Source organism: Scyliorhinus canicula, chromosome 10, assembly GCF_902713615.1.
Source record: "Scyliorhinus canicula chromosome 10, sScyCan1.1, whole genome shotgun sequence".
NCBI classification, from domain to species: domain Eukaryota; kingdom Metazoa; phylum Chordata; class Chondrichthyes; order Carcharhiniformes; family Scyliorhinidae; genus Scyliorhinus; species Scyliorhinus canicula.
In genome coordinates, this window is record NC_052155.1 from 99,275,836 (window position 1) to 99,297,350 (window position 21,515).

The following is a 21,515-nucleotide window of genomic DNA, read 5'->3' on the forward strand; positions in this document are numbered from 1 at the left end:
TTGAAGGCGTTTATGCTCGGGAGGCTAAATTGCCTACTCCTGCTCCTAGGTCATGAGTTCTAGGGAGGAGATGCTCTGGCTGATTTTGCAATCCAGCTCTTGGTCTGTAACTTTGTAGGTAGCAGATGAGGAACATATCAGCCAAGATAGAATGGCGAAGCAGACTCGATGGGCTGAATGGTCGAATTCTGCTGTCATATCGTATGAACTAATGAATTCTAACAATGTTGCTCACAACAGATTGCAAAAGCAATGTGCAGGCATCATTGATTTTGCAGCAGCTGTTGTCATGGTAAGGTGGCACGACTCAGCCTTTATAATGTGTGCCAGATATGTTAAACAGGTCTCCCGCTGTCACTGATTAAATCTGGGATTCCTTGGTCTGCATAGCTCACCACAACAAAAGGCAAGATATACTCAGTGAATCATTAAGGGATATGTGCAACATTTGTTTAGCTCAACTAGTGGGAAGAAAACAATTTTTTTAAATAAAAAAACTGAGGCTTCAAGTAAATGTCAAACATCAAGGGTCCAAACAAAATGTTGAACTTAAATTCTTCACAGCAAATAACTTACAGGATAGCCATTCAGAGGCTGGAAGTACAAGTTTTGACCTGTGATGCAGACATGTCCAGGATTAGATACCAAAGGAGTTACCATTTCAGCCTCACATTCCATGTGGGGGCTTTCAGTAACACTCTGAAATCTACAAGAGACATCAGTTACAATGAGCAATGTGTAAATGTGGAAGCAGACAATGTATACAACACAATATTTCAGAGCAAAGAAGGGCGCTTTCTTTTGTTTAGACACTATGGGCGGGATTCTCCGACCACCCGCCGGGTCGGAGAATCGCCGGGGGTCGGCGTGAATCCCACCCCCGCCAGCCACTGAATTCTCCGGCCCTCCAAAAGTCGGCGAGGTGTGAGTCGCGCCGCCCGCCTCGGAGAATGGCGGGAACCGGCGCAATTCAATGGGCCCCGGGGCTCCCCGAATTCTCAGGCCAGCGATGGCCCGAAGTCCCGCTGGTTTTTTGCCGGTTCCGCCGGCGTGGAACAGACTAGGTGCGGGCGGGCTCCGGGGTCCTGGGGAGAGGGGGGGGGGGTGCGGGCCGATCTGGCCCTGGGGGGTGCCCCCACGGTGGCCTCACCCGTGATCGGGGCCCACCGATCCATGGGCAGGCCTGTGCCGTGAGGGCACTCTTTTCCTACGCGTCGACTGTGTCAGCCTCCGCGATGGCTGCCGCGTAGATGACCCCCCCCCGCCCTCGCGCAGGAATGACGTCAGCAGCCGCTGACGCTCCTGCGCATGCGCGGACTTGCACCGGCCGGCGGAGTCCCTTCGGCCCCGGCTGGCGTGGCGCCAAAGGCCTTCCATACCGGCCGGCGGGGAACAAGCCACTCCGGCGCCGGCCTAGCGCCTGAAGGTGCGGAGGATTCCACACCTTTGGGGCTGGCCGACGCCGAAGTGGTTCATGCCACTCCATCCCACCGGGACCCCCTACCCCGCTGGGTACGGGAGAATCCCGTCTTTTTACTTGAACTCTTCCAAAATCTTGGCAGCCTCAAATTACTTTAACACACTTTAACCATGCATTTGGCTGCTTTCCTCAGTCTGCCGATTTCTGCCTTGGGATGTTTGCCACATCAAAAGCTCTATATAAATGCAGGCAGTTATAGTGGTGGTGAGGGGAGATTGCTGGTATTCAAATACTTGTACTTAAAGCTGTACTCATTTTTAACTAATAATCTGAGAATTAATTCTATGAGATAGGATCCCAGAAATACTCTTCAGCCCATTTGATCCAATACTTTCAGAAAACTAAAATTAGAGCTTTAAACATGTAGTGGTCCAGGCAGTTAGGATCTTAGGAGAAATAGCCCATCTTACAGATTTGCTCCTTGCTGATTAATAGTCCAAATAAACCAGCAAGAAACATTTATTTGTTTTGAATTTTAAAAAATTCCCCCTCAGAAACTCCATGTTGAAAATATTCTAAGACACAACAAAGGACGGCGAAATAAAAAAAAGGAAGAACATTTGAAATCAAAGGTCCTCTTTAAAAAAAAGTACATCAAACCTAATATATTATGCTTCAGTAAATGGTTCTTAATTTGTCCAGCATTCCTAACCTAGTCCAGTAGTACAACTATTTTCGAAATACTGGAAACCTATTCTCAATCTTGTGCACTAAAAATAGCATTCAATCGTCATATATTGAGTATTATACATTACGCCATTATAGCTCAAATACAGTACCTATTTTTATCGAATGAGGTCCGGGCCAATCGGGATTGTAAAATAGCTGTGATCTACAACAGGAGGGGGAAGAAAGAGAAAGAATATGAAGAGGAAGGAAAGTTTCATCCATAAAATGGTTAGTATATTTATTTTACTTGAATTAGTAGTATTTGAGGACCTGGTTTTAATGTTTGTAAATCAAATTAAATGCTATGTAAAGAAAGCAAAATATGCAGAAGCTACTTAGTAATAAATATATATGTACACCTTTCTAAAAGTCATACATTTTACATTCATCTGATTACAATTCATGAACTTGAACACAAATTTAATGATATGCGAGTACATTTTTGTTTTGAATGCATTGCTGCTCAGAACCCAAATATCCAGTTACCATAACTCGAGTCTCAAGTTAAATTCAATAAAACAGAGCTATATCAATGGTTTAAAAATTGCATTTGTATCTTCATTTAGAAATCACTTACCATGGCAATCTGGTCAGCCATTTTGTCCAACTGAGAAGCTCTGTGAAGCTATGAAAGAAACATTCATAAATTAATAATTTTAGTCAGCCTTTATAGAGCTGAAGCATTTCACCCAAAACTACAATTATTGGTTAAGATGTGCAAAGCAAATAACTTCAAATATGGTGCTGTATGTCACCTTTTAATCAACTTGCCATGGCATAAGACGACCATCATCATTTAGAGGCTTATCCATGGCGGATAATGGATATTACACAATCTATTAATATTGGATATATTATAGCCAATAGTTATTGGATATGTAACCAATATATGTGGCTACCAATTTTTTTCCACTGTTGTGGTTCAGGGTACTCACTCGTGTCTCATTAGCTATAAGGACATAGAAAATAGGAGTAGGCCATTCAGCCCTTCAAGCCTATGATCATCCAACTTAGTAACCTGGGGCGGCATTCTCCCCTACCCGGCGGGGCGGGGGGTCCTGGCGTAGGGGAGTGGTGCCAACCACTCCGGCTTCGGGCCTCCCCAAAGGTGCGGAATTCTCCACACCTTTGGGGGCTAGGCCCGCGCCGGAGCGGTTGGCACCACGCCGACTGGCGCCAAAACCGGCACCAGCGGCCATTCAGGCCCGCCGCCGGGGCTGGCCGGAAGGCCTTCGCCGGTTCGCGCATGCACGCTGGGGGATTCTCTTCTGCCTCCGCCATGGCAGAGGCCATGGCGGAAGAGAAAGGGTGCCCCCATGGCACTGGCCCGCCCCCCGTTCTGTGGACCCTGATCGCGGGACTGGCCACAGTGGGGGCACCCCTCCCCGGGTCCGATCGCCCCGTGCCCCCCACCCCCCCCCCAAGGACCCCGGGGGCCCGCTCGCGCCGCCGATCCTGCCGCCACCAGAGGTGGTTCAAACCTCGGCGGCGGGAGAGGCCTCCCAGCGGCGGGACTTCGACCCATCGTGGGCCGGAGAATCGCCGCAGGGGCCTCGCCGATCGGAGGGGCGTGATTCCCGCCCCCACCAATTCCCGGGTGGCGGAGAATTTCTGCCACGGCGGGGGCGGGATTTACGGCGGCCCCGGGCAATTCTCCGACCCTGCTGGGGGTCGGAGAATTTCGCCCCTGTTCTTGTTCATCCTCGTATCCTTTGACAGCACTTTTACATTGTCATCCATGTCTGGGTCCATCACATGGCTTTTTCCATTTTGGTTGCGACTTCGGCAGTGTGCTTTGGCAATGTTTGGAGCATGAGGTATCCACACAAGAGGATTTTTTAATGATCAACCAACCCAGTCAATGGCCCAGACAATGGCAGTTAATGAGTCTCATTAAAAAATTTGTCCTGAGGCTTAACCTTTAGCAATGTTCAAGGGATCGAGAATTAAATCCATCAATTTACCTATTCATTACTTTGGCGCATATCCAAGCTTAAAAATGGATACAGTATTACCAATGTACCATGAATAGCAGCACAGTGGCACAATGGTTAGCACTGCTGCTGCCTCACAGTGCCAGAGACATGGATTCAATTCCGGCCTTGATTGACTGATTGTGTGGAGTTTGCATATTCTCCCTGTGTCTGCGTGGGTTTCCTCCAGGTGCTCTGGTTTCCTTCCACAGTCCAAAGAAGTGCAGGTTAGGTGGATTGGTCATGCTAACTTGCCCCTTTGTGGCCACAAGTGTAGGTGGGGTTACGAGGATAGGGTGGGCTTGGGACAAGGTAAGAGGCTGTTTCAGGGTCGGTGCAGACTCGATGGTCTGAATGGCCTCCTTCTGCACTGTATGGATTCTGTGATTATAGAGACATACTTGAAGATTTGCAACTTATGTTTGACCTTTATACGTGGAGACAGTTTGTTGCAGAGCTGATAAATGCAATGTATTTACATTAGTTAGGAAAATAACCTCCACTGGAGTAAATCATGTTGTCTAAGAACATGTACCACTAATTCCATTGTCTTGAATGGATCATTATCTATTCTCAAGGTAGCTGAGGTTTATTCATTGCCAAAGCTGCTCTCACAACAACTACTTTCTATTAATTTTGCGATAATGCGTGGTAAACAAAAATAACCTTTTACAAGGCATCACAGTATGACTCAAAAGTACTTTCACTTTTGTTATAACCCACAAGGAGTTCACAGTATCAGGACAGATTCCAGGTGATTGGAGAGGGCAGGGTTCCCCCTTAACTGGGGTAATCAGACCCCCAGTATAAAGTGGGAGGTTAGGGAGGGACATCCTTCGGGGCATGAAGAATGTAATATCATAAATAAAGATAATCTTTGATTTTTACCTACTGGTTAATGCGTCCTGCTGTAGTGGATTCTATACTGACAACGAGAATAAAGTTGAGAAATGGCCACCAATGCCAGATACTATGTGCCAGAGCCACTTTGTCTAAACCTAGAGAGGCCTCTCATCCCTCCATTGACATGCTACATATCGATAAGCTCAAGCCTTTTCAGGCAGGATTGGTGGAACGCATCGTAAAGACTTTAAAAAAAACGAATGAGGAAGCAGACCCCAGGGTCTTGGGGGACGGGGCTGGCACGGTTCCTTTTTTATTACAGGACGCCGCCACAATGGGGATTGCTCCAGCCGAATTGTTGATGGGCCGTTGCCTGCGATCCTGTTTAAGTTTAGTCCTCGTGGCCATTGATGGAAAAATCCGCTGGGACCAAAATCGGGCTGAGGCTAATGCCGGGTGACGATCGCCCTTAAGTATCTTTACGGCGGGAGACCTAGCGTCCATCCAAAACTTTTGAGAAGCAGCCACGTGGACACCCAGGCATCGTGCAGGCCCAGACAGGACCTGTCTCATATCGAGGAAGGGCACAATGACATGAATCAAACTGTCATGTGAATCACCTCCAAGGTCACATCCAAGAGACCCCAGATCCGATTCTGGAGGTTTTGGACTGAAACCACCCCCAGCTCGAACTGACAACCCCGCCCCAGCAGCCGCCGTTGGTCCCGGGCACACCTGCCATGGAGCAGCTGAATTCAGACGCAGAGGATGCTGAAAACCCACTCAACTCTGAGTCCAAGGTTGACATGGACATATTGCCCACCACCAGGGCCAATGACAAAAACATCCCCGTTCCACTGCAGCACCTACGACCATGCCAAGATGCTCCATGTCGAAGCGCCGCTCCCCAGTTCAGCATACGTCACAGATTTTGGTATAAAAATCCCCACCTGAGAGCAGGTCAGGGAGGGAGACCCTTCGGGGAGTGGAGTGTGTAATATCGCAAATAAAGATGTTTTCTACCTGCTGGTCAATGTGTGCTGCTTTAGTGGATTCTACAACCGTTTAACATTTTACCTGAAGTAAACTTTGCACAACATCTTCTGCTTTTGAAATGTTCTCTATCCTGAAAATATAGTCCTTTGGGCCCTGGTTAAAAAGTAGATGAAAGTACTCAAATTATTTTCAATTAGTTTATTTTAAAATATTACCTATACAGTTCAATATAAAAAAGCCAATATTTATTCAGCTTATACATTAACTAAACTGCACAATGCAAGGAAAGTTGAATCATTTTATCATAGCATGCGTTTCCATTTTGTAATTTGTAATAGATAGACAAAATTCAACGTAAAAAATAAATGGCCTCAGCCAGCTGAGGAGGTTACAGTCTAATATGAAGATCCCATTGCTCTTTTGTAAAATTTGTTACATGGTAACTAACACATGTAATAATAACAATAATCTTTATTACTGTCACAAGTAGGCTTTCATTAACACTGCGATGGAGTTACTGCGAAAATCCCAAAACATGTGAATGAATACATAAAGTTAGACCAACACATTGCATCCAATAAGAAATGTCTGCCCCAATAGACTTTTTTTTTGCGCCCCTGGTTTTAAAGCACATTAGACTACACAAAATCCTTAATCTTCAAAAGAAACCATTAGTCATAACTCCATCCAACAATTCACACCTTGCCTCATAATATAGAAGAACTGTTAAAGCTGTCAATTTTCTTCAAAAAAGTGGTTTTGAAATGAAAATATTGAGGCATAAGACACAACTGCAAAGCTTTAGTTCTAAAAAAACAACCAATTTTCTCGAGCAAACTTAACACTTGCATTATTCAAAAACATCCCACTTTGAAGATCCATCAAGAAACAAATGTGCTAGATTTACAGATCTTGGATCTTGCTGCCGATCTGGCAAGGATGCCACTTGCAAAAAGATACACTGACCCCTTGTGGACTAATTTTATTTTTCCGTTTCTTTTGTTCCAACTGTTTTAAGCTTTTGCATCCTGATCTGACAGTGTATGTCAGCCCAACTTTGAGAAGGGATATGATTACAGAGCTAAGCATGCAGCATATTCTTCAATGAACAGCATAATATAAATAATGGTTATTTTTTTTTCAATCTTGCAAAATGATTCATATAAAAACGCATGCGTTCACAGGAACCTTGAGTTTTTTGGAAAATCAAAGTCAAAAAGTGTTGGGAAAAGCATGGATTGCAAAGTTTGATCTAATTTACGCCCATGACTCATATATTTTATCTCCTTATATATTGCAACTTTCCACAGGAAAACCACTATGACTTGCCCAGTATTGTTAAATTATAGAAACGTCTAAATACAGCAACACAATGTCAGCAGCGCAGGTTCAATTCCCATACCGGCCTCCCCGAACAGGCGCTGGAATGTGGCGGCTAGGGGCTTTTCACAGTAACTTCATTGAAGCCTACTTGTAACAATAAGCAATTATCAGTTCAAGTAAACAAAAATATGACACAAATACTTCAGAGTAATAGCCTGAACAAAAGCAATACTTATGGGGCGCGATTCTCCGCAAATGTGGTGAGTCGTGAAGGCTGCCGTGAAACCGGCCGTGTTTCCCGGCAGCCTCCGCGCCCCCGTCCCGGGACCCGATTCTGCTCCCCGGTCGGAACTAGCAGCGGGGCCCCGTGAACCTCGGCATCGCAGACTTAGCGAAATTCGCTAAGCCCGCGCGCCAAAGTTAACGGCGGCTGACGCGCACGATGACGTCAGCCGCGCATGCGCGGATTGGACGGCTCCAACCCGCGCATGCGCGGATGACATCATCACGCATATGCGTGAAACCCGCGCATGCGCGGGCCGGTATGCCCCTCAGCCGCCCCGCGGACTGATCCAGCGGGGCGGCGGAGGAACAAAGAGTGCGCAGGGTTCGGACCCGCTGCCCGCGGTCGGTACCCACCGATCGCGGGCCCATGGCACCCTTGGCACGGCCGTGCCAATCGGTGCCATGGTTACCCAGAACGGCACTTTGCGGCCGTTTTCACGAACGGTGAGAGCAGGTGCGTTGCCATTCGTGAAAACGGCCGTAAAGGCCTGGGAAATCGGCCCATCGGCTAGGGGAGAATCGCTGCTCGCCATAAAAAACCGGCGAGCAGCGATTCGTGTCGGAGGGCGGGCGTGGGGGAGAATAGCGGGAGGTCGGGAAAAATATCGGGAAGGCCCTCCCGCTATTCTCCGACCCGTGATGGGGGGCGGAGAATCGCGCCCATGATTTTCAAATAACTCAAACACACAAAAAATGTTTTTTAATAGACATGTGAAATTTACTCTATTCAAACACATTTTGATTAGGTGGATCCACAACAATAAGGCCACTTGTACCGTTGCAAAACAAACTGGGGTTGATGCATTTAATTTAATAAAGTTGTCTGACCTCAGGTCTACAAATACCACACCTTCAAAGGCCACAAGCTATAACATTTTATTTGAAAAGGGTTAGAATAAACTGAGCAGACCATGCTTAACTATGTGTAAAGAGTTCATTACAAGCAAAACAACATATCAAGTGGGGGCTTGCTGCAAGTATTATGGGCACGATTCTCCGCCCCCCCACGCCGGGTGGGAGAATAGCGGGAGGTCCTCCTGACATTTTTCACGCCCTCCCGCTATTCTCCTCCCCCCCACCCCACGCCCGACCCACGGCACGAATAGCCGCTCGCCGTTTTTTATGGCAAGCGGCGATTCTCCGAGGCCGATGGGCCGAGCAGCCTGGCCTTCACGCCCGTTTCAACACGGCAGCAAACACACCTGCTCGCTGCCGTCGTGAAACGGGCGCAGATGCCCGTTTGGGGCATCTGGGGGCCCGATTGGCATGGCAGTACCACAGCCGTGCCAAGGGGGGCATAGGCCCGCGATCGGTGCCCACCGATGGCGGGCCGTGCGCCCGTAACGGACGCACTCTTTTCCCTCCGCCGCCCCACAAGATCAAGCCGCCACGTCTTGAGGGGCGGCTGAGGGAAAAGACGCCAACTGCGCATGCGCGGGTTGGCGTTGTCCAACCTGCGCATGCGCAGCTGACGTCATCGGCCGCGTCAGCCAGCGTGACGCTTGACGTGCAGCCTTGACGACCGTCGTCAAGGCCGCGCCGCCGTGACGCACGGGGCCGTGCTCCTAGCCCCGCCCGGGGGGGGGGGGAGAATCGGCCCCGGAAGTGGGCGTGAAGGCTGCCGTGGGTCACGGCCTGTCCCACGGCAGCCTTTATGATTCTCCGCATTTGCGGAGAATCTCGCCCTATATATTTTAGCGCAAATTCTGTTCTTTCACAGGGCTAAATTTAGCGCATACATCCACCAAATTCAAGAGTTCATTACAACGTTTAATAAGAGATCAACCTACTCTTTCAATTTTATATGGAGCCACGAGTTTTTGTTCTTTGATTAAACAGATCTAAAAGAGAAAACAAAACACAATTACTGCCACTGCAAAATGCGACATTTCTCCCAAATTTTCAGACTTCAAGAATAAATTTGATTTGAGTTAGTAGTTTACCTTTGGCATATACGATGAAATAAAGCCTTCATCTCTCCACCACTTTCCCAAAGCTGTCACTGAAATATGTATACATCACCCACATTCAAAATGACAGGTAAGTCCTGTTCTCAGGCAGGTACGGCAAGTAAATCCTGTTTTCAGGCTTCCACCATTGCCATTCTGAAGCTATAATTTTTATCACCCTACACCGCGCCATGCCAAGCTGACACAGCCAGGATGGGAAGCTTACCATAAGTAAAGAAATGAACCCACAAAACTACTCCATCACACATTGTTGTGCTGATGTGTCCCCTGCAATAAGCCTCAAAAACACTTTTGCAGGCGCTTCATATATTTTTGAGTTTTCCTCTGTTGTAATCAATAAGAAAATGTGAAAACTCTGTTCCGGAAAGGATGCAAGTAAACTTTAGAATGCAAACAGTGCCATTTTCTTCTAAAAGATTATTTTTTGAAACATTTACATTTTGCACAAAGGGAAAATTATCCACCTCCATATATTATCCAGGATTCGCAGCATTTCTATTGATTTTACCAATTCAGTTTGAGGGCAATTATGGATGGACAACAAATGCTGGCCTAACCAGCAACACACTCATCCCATCAAAGAATAAAAAAGGAATCCATGTCCTGACACCAAAGCAGGTCGTTTGGCAGGATTTGCTCAGGGACCTTCTGATATGCAGCCAATTAGCATCCAGCCAGCAGAAAAGCTAGACAATTATAAATGGCAGGTGGGAGCTAGTGCCAGCAGGTAGCTTGCCAATAGTCTTTAAACATGGTGTTGTCAAAGGGAAAGGAAGACAGCAGAAGTGAGCCTGTGGACGAATGGTTGCAGTAAGAAGGGTTGCCCCACATTTTAGTGACGTCTCTCTGAAGGTGCTCCTGCAGGTGACAAGGGAATGTAGAGAGGACCTGTTGCCAATAGAGAGGGTGGTGGAGGGGGAGAGGGGAGAGGAGGGCAACAAGAATCACAAAGAACGTAATGCTGGAGATGCTCAAGAAAGCTAATTAGCTATTGGGTTGCCACATGAACACGGGAGCAGTGCCGGAAGTGATTCAATAACCTTGAGGTTCTAGTAAGGTAAGTGGAATGCGTAACAACAAGGTGGCAGGCCTGCATGTCTTGTATGGTGTCAATGTAATATGAGTCATAGCATAGGGAATCACCAAGGACTATCTTGTACAGTGAGCCACATATTTGCTTGTTGCAGTGGTCAGAGTCAATGAACTGTAAGTGGCACACCAATGGACATTTAAAGTTGCAGTCTGACACGCACAGCTGGGTCATGATTCAAGCGTGGAACTGTGTCTTGCTATCGCTGCAGAAGAAACAAGTTCATAAGGCATGGGAGAAGAGATGCACAGGAGGGGGTGCAGGCATCATTGCTCTAGTGATGCAGATCGAGACAGTTGGGATGGAGATTGGATGAACTGTAGCAGGCCAGCCTGTCACATTGGGCAACGTGGCTGTGGAACCCACAGAGGATGAGGAAAACAATAGTCACGGCCAGCAAGCCTTCTTTCATGTCGCTGGGCATTGATACACATTTAGAATGAGTGGCACCAGCTACTGAGCATGGCAGCTGTGGAGGCAGTAACTGCTCTGGCCATTTCCCATCAGAGGACTGAGGATAGACCCAGCAATTTTCAGCTTATCAGATGGCAAGCCTCAGGAGTCATCATCAAAGTGCCAGGGCACCACAGCAGCAGCACGTAATGTGTGGACATCTGTCAGAGTTCTAATTGGCTGCTTGCTCCCGATGATCCCTGGAACAATCCTGATTACATTGAAAATAGGAGGTGGCCATTCGGCCCTTCGAGCCTGCTTAGCTGGTTTAGGGGCTGGTTTAGAACAGGGCTAAAGAACTGGCTTTTAAAGCAGACCAAGGCAGGCCAGCAGCAGGGTTCAATTCCCGTACCAGCCTCCCCGAACAGGCGACAATGTGGCGACAAGGGGCTTTTCACAGTAACTTCATTTGAAGCCTACTTGGGACAATAAGTGATTTTCATTTTCATTTCAGCCATTCATTTTGATCATGGCTGATCATCAAGTTCAATACCCTGATCCCTTTAGCCCCAAGAGCTCTATCTAATTCCTTCTTGAAATTACACAACGTTTTGACTGCAACTACTTTCTATGGTAGTGAATTCCATAGATTGACAAAAGACACGTCCCAGTGATCACATCTCCTCCAATATTCTGCGTAGGTCAGCAACCACCTGCCTTGATAGACACAGTCAACAGAGACACAGATGCCCTGACATTTCAATGAAGCTTTGTTGTAGGCCATTTGAGCTTCTTCGAACGTCAGTCTGTCTTATTCTCCCAATGTATACTTCCCATCCACGTTTTAACATATTAAATCCATTGGAATCTAAAATCACTATGTTATTGCAGCAAATACAAATGCCTTTAAAATAACATGATAGACAATAGATCATCATATTCTGAGCTATCGCATCCACATAGCCAAATAAATGAATTCCACTTCAGCTGAAGGCATTTTCTTGTAATAATGCACAATTCAGTTGTCAAAGGAGGTTTCTGACACAGGACATCTTTTGAGATTCACCCATCAAAAAGATTTAATGGGCGGGATTCTCCGACCCCCCCGCTGGGTCGGAGATCGGCGGGGGTTGGATTGAATCCCGCCCCCGCCGTCCTCCAAATTCTCTCACCCCACAAAAATTGCCCCGGCGTGAGTCGCGCTGCCCGCCTCGAAGAATGGCGGGGACCAGCGCGACTCAATGGGCCCCGGGGCTCCATGAATTCTCAGGCCTGCAATGGGCCGAAGTCCTGCCCATTCTTTGGCGGTCCCGCGCCTTAAATTAGAGTAGATCCCTTACCGGCGGGATCTGGCGGCGCAGGCGGCCTCCGGAGTTCCTGGGGGAGGGGGGGGGATCGGGGCCCACCGATCCGCGGGCAGGCCTGTGCCGTAGGGTCACTCTATCCTTCCACGCCGGAGGCTGTGGTCCTCCGCCATTCCTGGTGCTGAGTGATGCCCTCTGCACATGCGCAGGGATGATGCCAGCACATGCTGCCGTTCCCACGCATGTGCCGGCTGGCGGTGGCCCTTTGGTGACGGTTGGCATGGCGCCAAGCCCCTTTCCTGCCGGCCGACGGGGCGCAAACCACTCCGAGGCAGGACTAGCCCCTGAAGGTGCGGAGGATTCCGCACCTTTGGGGCGGCCCGATGCCGGAGTGGTTCACACCACTCCATCCCGCCGGGACCCCCAGCCCCGCCGGGTAGGGGAGAATCCCGCCCAATAAGTTTCATTTTGCTACGTTGGCTAGCTTTCTGTACCACCTCATGTGATTCAATGCTGCAAGTGGAGAGAATCCAGCAATCTAGATGCTCTCAGTTCTCCCTCCCAGCATAGCAAGTAGCCCCTTCCCACTAAGCACCCAATATTGCTGTCTCTAGCCTACTTGCCAGAGTCCAATGTTACTAATTTTCTCAGCTCTAAATTAGAAAAACAAAAATGGAGATAGATTAAAATGAGAACAGTGAGAAAGTGGAAATGAAAAACAGCAGAGGAAGCAAGAAATAAAAGAGAGGAAGGCAGCAATGAGCAAGCCCAGAACACAAGAATGAGCAAGTGATAAACGGAATGAGGGAAAATGTGAGCATGACAGAGAATTACAGTATGCAAGAGACAGAGAAAAAGTGTGCACCAGAAACAGACTACACAAAAGTGAAAAAGCACAGAAGAAATTAAGATTGAAAGATTCTTACCTGAGAGCACGTGATGCAAAATCCACAAATCCGATTTCTGGAAAAGCATGTTTTAATTCAAATAAACATAAATTCACAACACACTGAGTATTGTACTTCAAATAAAATTGAAAATCTGTATATGCACACGCCTAAACTTACTCTTCAAAAGGATTATTACTGTTCTTATCTTCTATCTCTTCAATTCTGCTGCATTCTCTGAAAGGAAACTGCAAATTTTCAAAGGTCAGTGACCAACAAAACCTCCAATCTCTTAAGGTATGCACAAGGACTTGGCACTTCAAATAAAACAAATTAATTTTCAGTACAAGAAATGTAAAGACATTGTACATGGGTCATGGCAGTCTTCACAATCAAAATTGGAAACATTCCCACCTTTGTTCAAAATTATACATACGTAAGATTATTTCACATATTTGTACAAACGGAGCAGATACTTGTGATCCTTTTTATGGAGAAGGAACTATAAAGCAATGTTTTTTTAAACTACAATTTGCATACCCTGGGGTGAACCGGACATTCCCAAAGGGATCATAAGGTCAATGTGAAACCAGACTTTTCTTCATGTATCTTGAATTGCAACAGATCAGAATTCACGCCCAATGGGCATAATTTTAACTCAAAGTGAATAGTTGTCCAGCAAGTTAAAATCTCATCAGATATTGAAAAACGTCTGCACTAATGGCACCATTTAATATTGGTTAATTGAAGGTGATTTTTGGAAATTTATCACAAAAGATTTGTGATTATATAACCCATATTTGAAGAAAGCTCTGACAGAAAATTTGGAAACAGCTCTTATAAAGCAGTTGCAGAAGCAGGAAATCGGAAATAAAAACACAAAATCCTGGAAATACTCAGCAGGTCAGCCTACATCCGTAGTGAGAGAAACAGTTAACAACTGGTTGTGATGAAAGTTGATAGTCCGGAAACATTAATGCTGTCCTCTGTTTTTATTTCTTATGGGTAGTTTTACTACAGCTAAATATAAATTTAGATGCATATTTCTGATTGTTGCTATGTTTTATACTAAAAAAGGTGCGTTGTGAAGAAAGGAATTTCATAGCAAAGCTTCTGCACCTATTTCTTTTTTTTGGAAATAATTGTTATTGAAAAATTTTGAACTTATACAACAATAACGCACCATAGTAAAATACCAAAAATAACAATAATATTAACAATCATAAACATTCGCCCCACCTCCATGAACAACACAGCATTTTAACAACAATGCAAATTAACACAATATAAAGTTACAGAATAGACACTTGCTCTATAATTAGCCGATTTTCCACCTCAACTTCACTTTCCAACCTATCCCCATATTCCTCAATCCACCTTGTACCCAACAAATCTATCAATCTCTTTCTTGGATATACGCAATGTCTAAGCACTCATAGCACTCCGGGATAGAGAATTCCAAACATTCACAGTCCCATCAGTGAACAATTTTAAATAAATACTTTTGTGATAATGTCAATCCTGGCCAAAAACACAAAGCTATGCTAAACTGTGAATGTACAACACTTTCAAACGTCAACTCGGGGCCAGTAGCATCACCCATAAGACAAATACATTATGCACTCAATTAGCTTTTCTGCTTGTGTAAATGTGATAATTTCCTCTTTTCTCTGGATATACTGGGAAACAGAATGCTCCATTATCTCATAAAATGCACCATAAATGTTCAAAATTTCACAATATGCCACACAACTTGAATTTAAAAATATAAATTGGGCTAACCTGAAACTCCTTTCTATATATATATCGAAACCTTGTGGTATAGTCAGTCAGAAGAAAAACTCTTTCAGCCTTAGCTATCTACTGCTATCCTGTTGCTGCTCTTGTCTCTTCTGTTTCATTTTCTCTTTTGCTGTCTCTATTTCTCCTGATCTCTCTCCAACCGCCCCATTTCCTCTTCTGCTTGTGTGTCTCTTTTTCGGCCTTCTTTTTCCTCTTATGTTTTATCTTTTCTCTCTTTCTCTCCTTTCCTTCTACATTTTTGACTGGGAGCTGATAGGTGGAGTGGCTTGATATGGTAGGGTGTAGGATGCAAGGCTGCCTTCAAGTGCCACAGGCTGCATTATCTGCAGAAGGCAGACAGGGATGCAAGTAGTGATTTGAGTGCTTTCTGGAGTGCCAGGCATTTTTGTCTGCTAGTGGGTGCAGATTGTTGATTGGGACAGCAAGTATTGAAGAAAACTTTTCCGGGATACACAATTGTAAGTCAGTAAGATAAGGAAAAAGAAACAAACAGCGGTGTTGTCTAAGTGTTGCTTTGACAACGAGTCATCGGACTCGAAATGTTAAGCTCTTTTCTCTCCCTACAGATGCTGCCAGACTTGCTGAGATTTTCCAGCATTTTCTCTTTCGTTTCAGATTCCAGCATCCACAGTAATTTGCTTTTATCCAGTGTTGTCTAAGTGATTTGAAGTCTTGAAACATGAAAACTGAAGAAGGAAAGAATTTGCTCACTGCAGCTTTTAAACACAATCCAAAGTTGAACAGATTCAGTTTCTGATCAACTGTAAAAGATTTAAAGAAAATAACTATGCTACAAGCTTGCTGAGGGAACACTGTTTTTCATCAGGCCAGTGGCAAAGCCTGAGGCCAGAAGATTATCGGATGCAGGGGAAAAGAAAATGCACATCGTGATGCCATAGAAGATCACATCACTGACATTGGAAATGTAAATTATGAGTTAAAAGAGCTGAAAGGCAAATAGAAGTATATGGCAAATTGAATCCTTACCAGTTTACACCTAATACCTAGTCGTGAAGAATAAGTATGCGAGATATGTAACATAAATAATGATTGAATACCAAGTATTGTACACACGTGAAACAGTTCTTATTGACTGTACCTTTAAAACAGGTTCTGACATTTGATCAGGTTCAAAGATCAGTGATTTTGAACATATCTTCAAGGAACCTTTAATTGATCTGCAACAAATGAAGGTATAAGTTAGCGTCCAGGTAAATATATCATCATAGAAAATTAATATATTGAGCTCAGGCCCATAGCAACTAGTCAGCTGGAAACAGGGCCAAATGTGTTGGAAAAAACATTACATTCCCCCATAGAAAGTGTTACTATAACATGGATACACATATATTAGCTATTAAACGAAATAACACATTAAAAAAGGTAAGGGGAAAGAAACAAACAGCAGTGTTTCCAAGTGTGTTGCAGGCTCTCTTATAAAGGATATGTATGGCACGTATTCACTATAGTTGTTAACATAACATAAAGTTCTTTTTCATCAAAAAATTCTTCACACAGAAGTAGAAGCATCTCTTTGGATCCAAACTTTTTAATGTTAGATTGTACACCCGAAAAAGATTAGACATAAATGTTGAAAAGCTTTTTTAAAAAAATAAAATGATTGTATATGCCACAAGTACTGACAGCCACCACCCAAGTGGCCATCCATCATCTGTATTTGGTGATGGGTAATGAGGCAGGCTTGATGAGGGAACTTAATGTACGGAACCCTTAGGGGGCAGTGGCCACATTATGATAGAATATACCCTGCAGTTTGAGAGGAAGAAGCTGGACTCAGATGTAACAGTATTACAATTAAATAAAGGTAACTACAAAGACAGGAGCGGGAGCTGGCCAGAGTTGATTGGAAGGTGCGGTCAGCAGCAAATACAGTGGAACAACAATGGCAGGGATTTTTGGAAGTTATTCGGAGGCACAACAGAAATTCATCCCAAGGGGGCAGCACAGTGGCACAGTGGTTTGTACTGCTGCATTATGGCACCGAGATCCCAGGTTCGATCCCGGCTCTGGGTCACTGTCCGTGTGGAGTTTGTACATTCTCCCCGTGTTTGCGTGGGATCGCTCCCACAATCCAAAATAGGTAGATTAGCTATGCTAAATTGCCCCTTAATTGGAAGAAATGAATTGGGTACTCTAAATTTATAACAAAAAAGAAATTAATCCCAAGGAGGAGGAAGCATGATAAGGCAAGGACGGGGCATCCATGGATGAGGAGAGTAGTCAAGGACAGCATAAAAGCAAAAGGAAAGCATTCAAAGTGGGGAGGATAAGTGGGAAGCCAGAGGATTGGGAAGCCTTTAAAAGTGAGCTGAGGACAACTAAAAATGCAATAAGGAGGGTGAAGATGAAATAGGAGTGCAAGCGAGCTAGAAGATAGGAAGAGGTTGTTCTTAGAGAGAGGCAAGAATAGACATTGGACTAATGGAATATGAGGCTAAAGAAGTAGTAATAAGAAACAAAGAAATGGCAGAGGAACCAAATAATTACTTTGCATCAGTCTTCATGGTGGAAAACACCAGTGGGATACCAGAACTCAGGGAGAATCAGGGGGCTGAGGAGAGTGTAGTGGCCATCACTAAGGAGAAGGTTCTGGGGAAACTGAAAGATCTGAAGGTGGATAAATCACTTGGACTGGGTGGACTATACTCCAGTGTTCTATAGGAAATAGCCAAGGTGATTGTGGAGGCATTGGTGGATCTTTCAGGAATCACTAGAAGCAGGGAGGGTACCAAAGGATTGGAGAATGTCACATCCCTGCTTAAGAAGGGAGGGAGGCAGGAGACAGGAAATTATAGGTCCATTAGCCCGACTTCGGTCATTGGTAAGATTTTAGAGTCCGTTATTAAAGATGAGATTGCAATGTACTTGGAAGTGCATGATAAAATAGGACTGAGTCAGCACGGCCACGTCTAGGGGAGGTCATGTCTGAAAAATCTGTTAGAATTCTTTGAGGAGGTAACAAGGAAGTTAGACAAAGGAGAACCTGTGTACGTTATCTATTTAGATTTCAAGAAGGCCTTTGGCAAGGTGCCGTATAGGAGCCTGTTAAATGGGTTATGAGCCCATGGTGTTAAGGGTAAGATACCGGCATGGATAGAGGATTGGTTGACTGGCAGAAGGCAGAGAGTGGGGATAAAGGGGTCTTTTTCAGGATGGCAGCCGGTGACTAGTGGTGTGCCTCAGGGGTCGGTGTTAGGACCACACCTTTTCACAATATACATAATGATCTGGAAGAAGGAACCATTATTAGGGGGAATTAGCTCAAGTGGTAGAGTGCTTGTTTCGCATGTGAGAGGTAGTGGGATCGATGCCCACATTCTCCACTAGATTTTAGTGGGCAGCACGGTAGCATTGTGGATAGCACAATCGCTTCACAGCTCCAGGGTCCCCAGGTTCGATTCCGGCTTGAGTCACTGTCTGTGCGGAGTCTACACATCCTCCCCGTGTGTGCGTGGGTTTCCTCTGGGTGCTCCGGTTTCCTCCCACAGTCCAAAGATGTGCAGGTTAGGTGGATTGGCCATGATAAATTGCCCTTAGTGTCCAAAATTGCCCTTAGTGTTGGATGGGGTTACTGGGTTATGGGTATAGGCTGGAGGTATTGCCCTTGGGTAGGGTGCTCTTTCCAAGAGCCGGTGCAGACTCGATGGGCTGAATGGCCTCCTTCTGCACTGTAAATTCTATGAAAAGGCACTGTTGCTAAGTATTCAGATATGCAGAAGGACAGGTAGTATTGAGGAAGCAGGGGTCGGGGTTGCAAAAGGACTTGGACAGGTTAGGGGAGTGGGCAAGGAAGTGGCAGATGGAATACAATGTGGAAAAGTGTGAAGTTACACACTTTGGAGGGAAGAATGGATGCATAGGCTATTTTTTTAATGGGGAAATGCTTAGGAAATCAGAAGCACAAAGGGACTTAGGAGTTCTAGTTCAAGATTCTCTCAAGGTTAACGTCCAGGTTCAGTCGGAAGGCAAATGCAATGTTAGCATTCACGTTGAGAAGACTAGATTACAAGAGTAGGGGTGTACTAGGCCGCCATTTTCTCCGCGGATCCTGGAGGTGCTGCCGCCGCCGCCGCCATGTTCTCTTCGGGCCTGCTGAGCGTCGCTGCAGCAAATCCCTTCAGCTCGTCCCGCTTCCAGCTCGTTTCCAATACCGCGGCTGCTCACACGGCACAGTCCTCAGTCTCGAGCCATCTGACGGCACCTCCAGCTCGCCGCCGTTTCGCTGCTGCCGCCGCCGCCCGCGCGGTTAAAGAGGAATACAGCTGTGAATATGGCTCTCCCAAGTTTTATGCTTTGTGTGGCTTTGGAGGTATCCTGAGTTGTGGTCTAACACACACTGCTGTTGTACCCTTGGATCTGGTGAAGTGTCGCATTCAGGTGGATCCTGGAAAATACCAGAGCATCTTCAAAGGGTTTTCTATCACTGTGAAAGAAGATGGTATCCGTGGTCTGGGGAAAGGATGGGCCACAACCTTCATTGGCTATTCAATGCAAGGGTTGTGCAAATTTGGTTTCTATGAAGTTTTCAAGAATATTTATGGTGACTTGCTGGGTGAAGAAAATGCGTACCTCTGGCGCACGTCTCTGTATCTTGCTGCATCTGCCAGTGCTGAATTCTTTGCTGATATTGCACTTGCTCCAATGGAGGCTTGTAAGGTCCGAATTCAAACCCAACCTAGTTATGCAAACACTCTGAGAGAAGCTTTTCCTAAAATGCAGGCTGAAGGAGGAATTTGGGCATTCTACAAAGGTGTTGGCCCCCTGTGGATGAGACAGATTCCCTACACAATAATGAAGTTTGCTTGCTTTGAGCGCACGGTAGAAGCATTGTACATATATGTGGTGCCCAAACCTCGTGCTGATTGTACCAAAGCTGAGCAGCTGGTGGTGACTTTTGTTGCTGGTTATATTGCTGGTGCGTTTTGTGCTATTGTGTTTCACCCTGCTGACTCTGTGGTGTCGGTGCTGAACAAGGAAAAGGGTAGCTCTGCAGTACAGGTTCTGAAAAGACTTGGACCTTTAGGTGTGTGGAAGGGGCTTATTGCCCGTATTATCATGATTGGTACTCTGGCTACCTTGCAGTGGTTTATCTACGACTCTGTTAAGGTGTACTTCAGGCTTCCTTGCCCACCACCTCCAGAGATGCCAGCATCACTAAAGAAGAAACTTGGGCTGTAGGGAAATACATGGACTTGATTTTTCGCTTCATAAGACATGTAAAAAAAAAAAAGAGCTATTTAATACTGAAAGTATCATGTCTGTAATGTTGATGAGCTGTGGCAGAGTGCAAAGTATTCAGCTTTGATTCAGAATAAAGAACTATGACCCAAGAAAAAAAAAAAGAGTAGGGGTGTACTCCTGAGACTGTGTAAAGCGCTGGCCAGACCCCATTTGGAAAATTGTGAGCAGTTCATAGAATTCATAGAATTTACAGTGCAGAAGGAGACCATTCGGCCCATCGAGTCTGCACCGGCTCTTGGAAAGAGCACCCTACCCACGGTCAACAACTCCACCCTATCCCCATAACCCAGTAACCCCACCCAACATGAAGGGCAATTTTGGACACTAAGGGCAATTTATCATGGCCAATCCACCTAACTGCACATCTTTGGACTGTGGGAGGAAACCCACGCACACACGGGGAGGATATGCAGACTCTGCACAGACAGTGACCTAAGCCGGAATCGAACCTGGGACCCTGGAACTGTGAAGCAATTGTGCTATCCACAATGCTACCGTGCTGCCCCAGTTTTGGGCCCCGTATCTAAGGAAGGATATGCTGGCCTTGGAAAAGGTCCAGAGGAGGTTCACGAGAATGATCCCTGGAATGAAGAGCTTGTCATATGAGGAGCGGATGAGGGCTCTGGGTCTTTACTCTTTGGAATTTAGAAGGATGAGGGGGGATAATATTGAAACTTACAGGAGACTTTGAGGCCTGGATAGAGTGGACATGGAGAGGATGTTTCCACTGGAAGGAAAAACTAGAACCAGAGGGCATAGCCTCAGACCGAAGGGACGATCCTTTAAAACAAAGAAATTCTTCAGCCAGAGAGTGGTGAATCTGTGGAACACTTTGCCGCAGAAGGCTGTGAAAGCCAAATCGCTGAGTGTCTTTAAGACAGAGATAGCTAGGGCTTCTTGATTAATGAGGAGATCAGGGGTTATGGGGAGAAGATAGGAGAATGGGGACGAGAAACACATCAGCCGTGATTGAATAGCGGAGCAGACTTGATGGGGCAATTGGCCTAATTCTGCTCCTATGTCTTATGGTCTTATCCGAGTGTAAATAGTGGCAGCCTAGCATTTGTGAAGGACATCAAAACGGGGTCTACCCCTGGCCTCACCTGATGTTTATATTTATCCATGTGCAGCAACAATCATCAGATGTCAGTCAGAAGGGTGATAGTACTGAGTTTTATCCCTAACGCAGGATGAAAGAGGCCAATTGTAGCATCTTGTTTATAAAAAAGTGCATCAT

General features: G+C 45.7%; 2 protein-coding genes across 3 annotated transcripts in view; one reads left to right on the forward strand and one right to left on the reverse strand.

The window, feature by feature from the left end:
- nsmaf (neutral sphingomyelinase (N-SMase) activation associated factor) overlaps positions 1–21,515 on the reverse strand; it is a 95,122-nt gene that overhangs the window by 66,445 nt on the left and 7,162 nt on the right. For both annotated transcript variants that reach the window (XR_005462074.1, XM_038809419.1), the window contains exons 3-10: positions 16,116–16,194; positions 13,394–13,461; positions 13,253–13,289; positions 9,360–9,410; positions 6,043–6,114; positions 2,727–2,774; positions 2,260–2,312; positions 577–706 (exon numbers count right to left, since the gene is read on the reverse strand). Coding sequence is in view for 1 of the 2 variants with exons in the window: in XM_038809419.1 (XP_038665347.1) it covers positions 577–706; positions 2,260–2,312; positions 2,727–2,774; positions 6,043–6,114; positions 9,360–9,410; positions 13,253–13,289; positions 13,394–13,461; positions 16,116–16,194 (538 nt within the window). In the remaining variant the exon portion in view is untranslated. The remainder of the gene's footprint in view (positions 1–576; positions 707–2,259; positions 2,313–2,726; positions 2,775–6,042; positions 6,115–9,359; positions 9,411–13,252; positions 13,290–13,393; positions 13,462–16,115; positions 16,195–21,515) is intronic.
- LOC119972548 (phosphate carrier protein, mitochondrial-like) lies at positions 19,049–20,223 on the forward strand. The gene has a single exon (XM_038809421.1). The coding sequence runs from the start codon at positions 19,112–19,114 to the stop codon at positions 20,213–20,215; it is 1,104 nt and encodes a 367-aa protein (XP_038665349.1). The 5' UTR covers positions 19,049–19,111; the 3' UTR covers positions 20,216–20,223.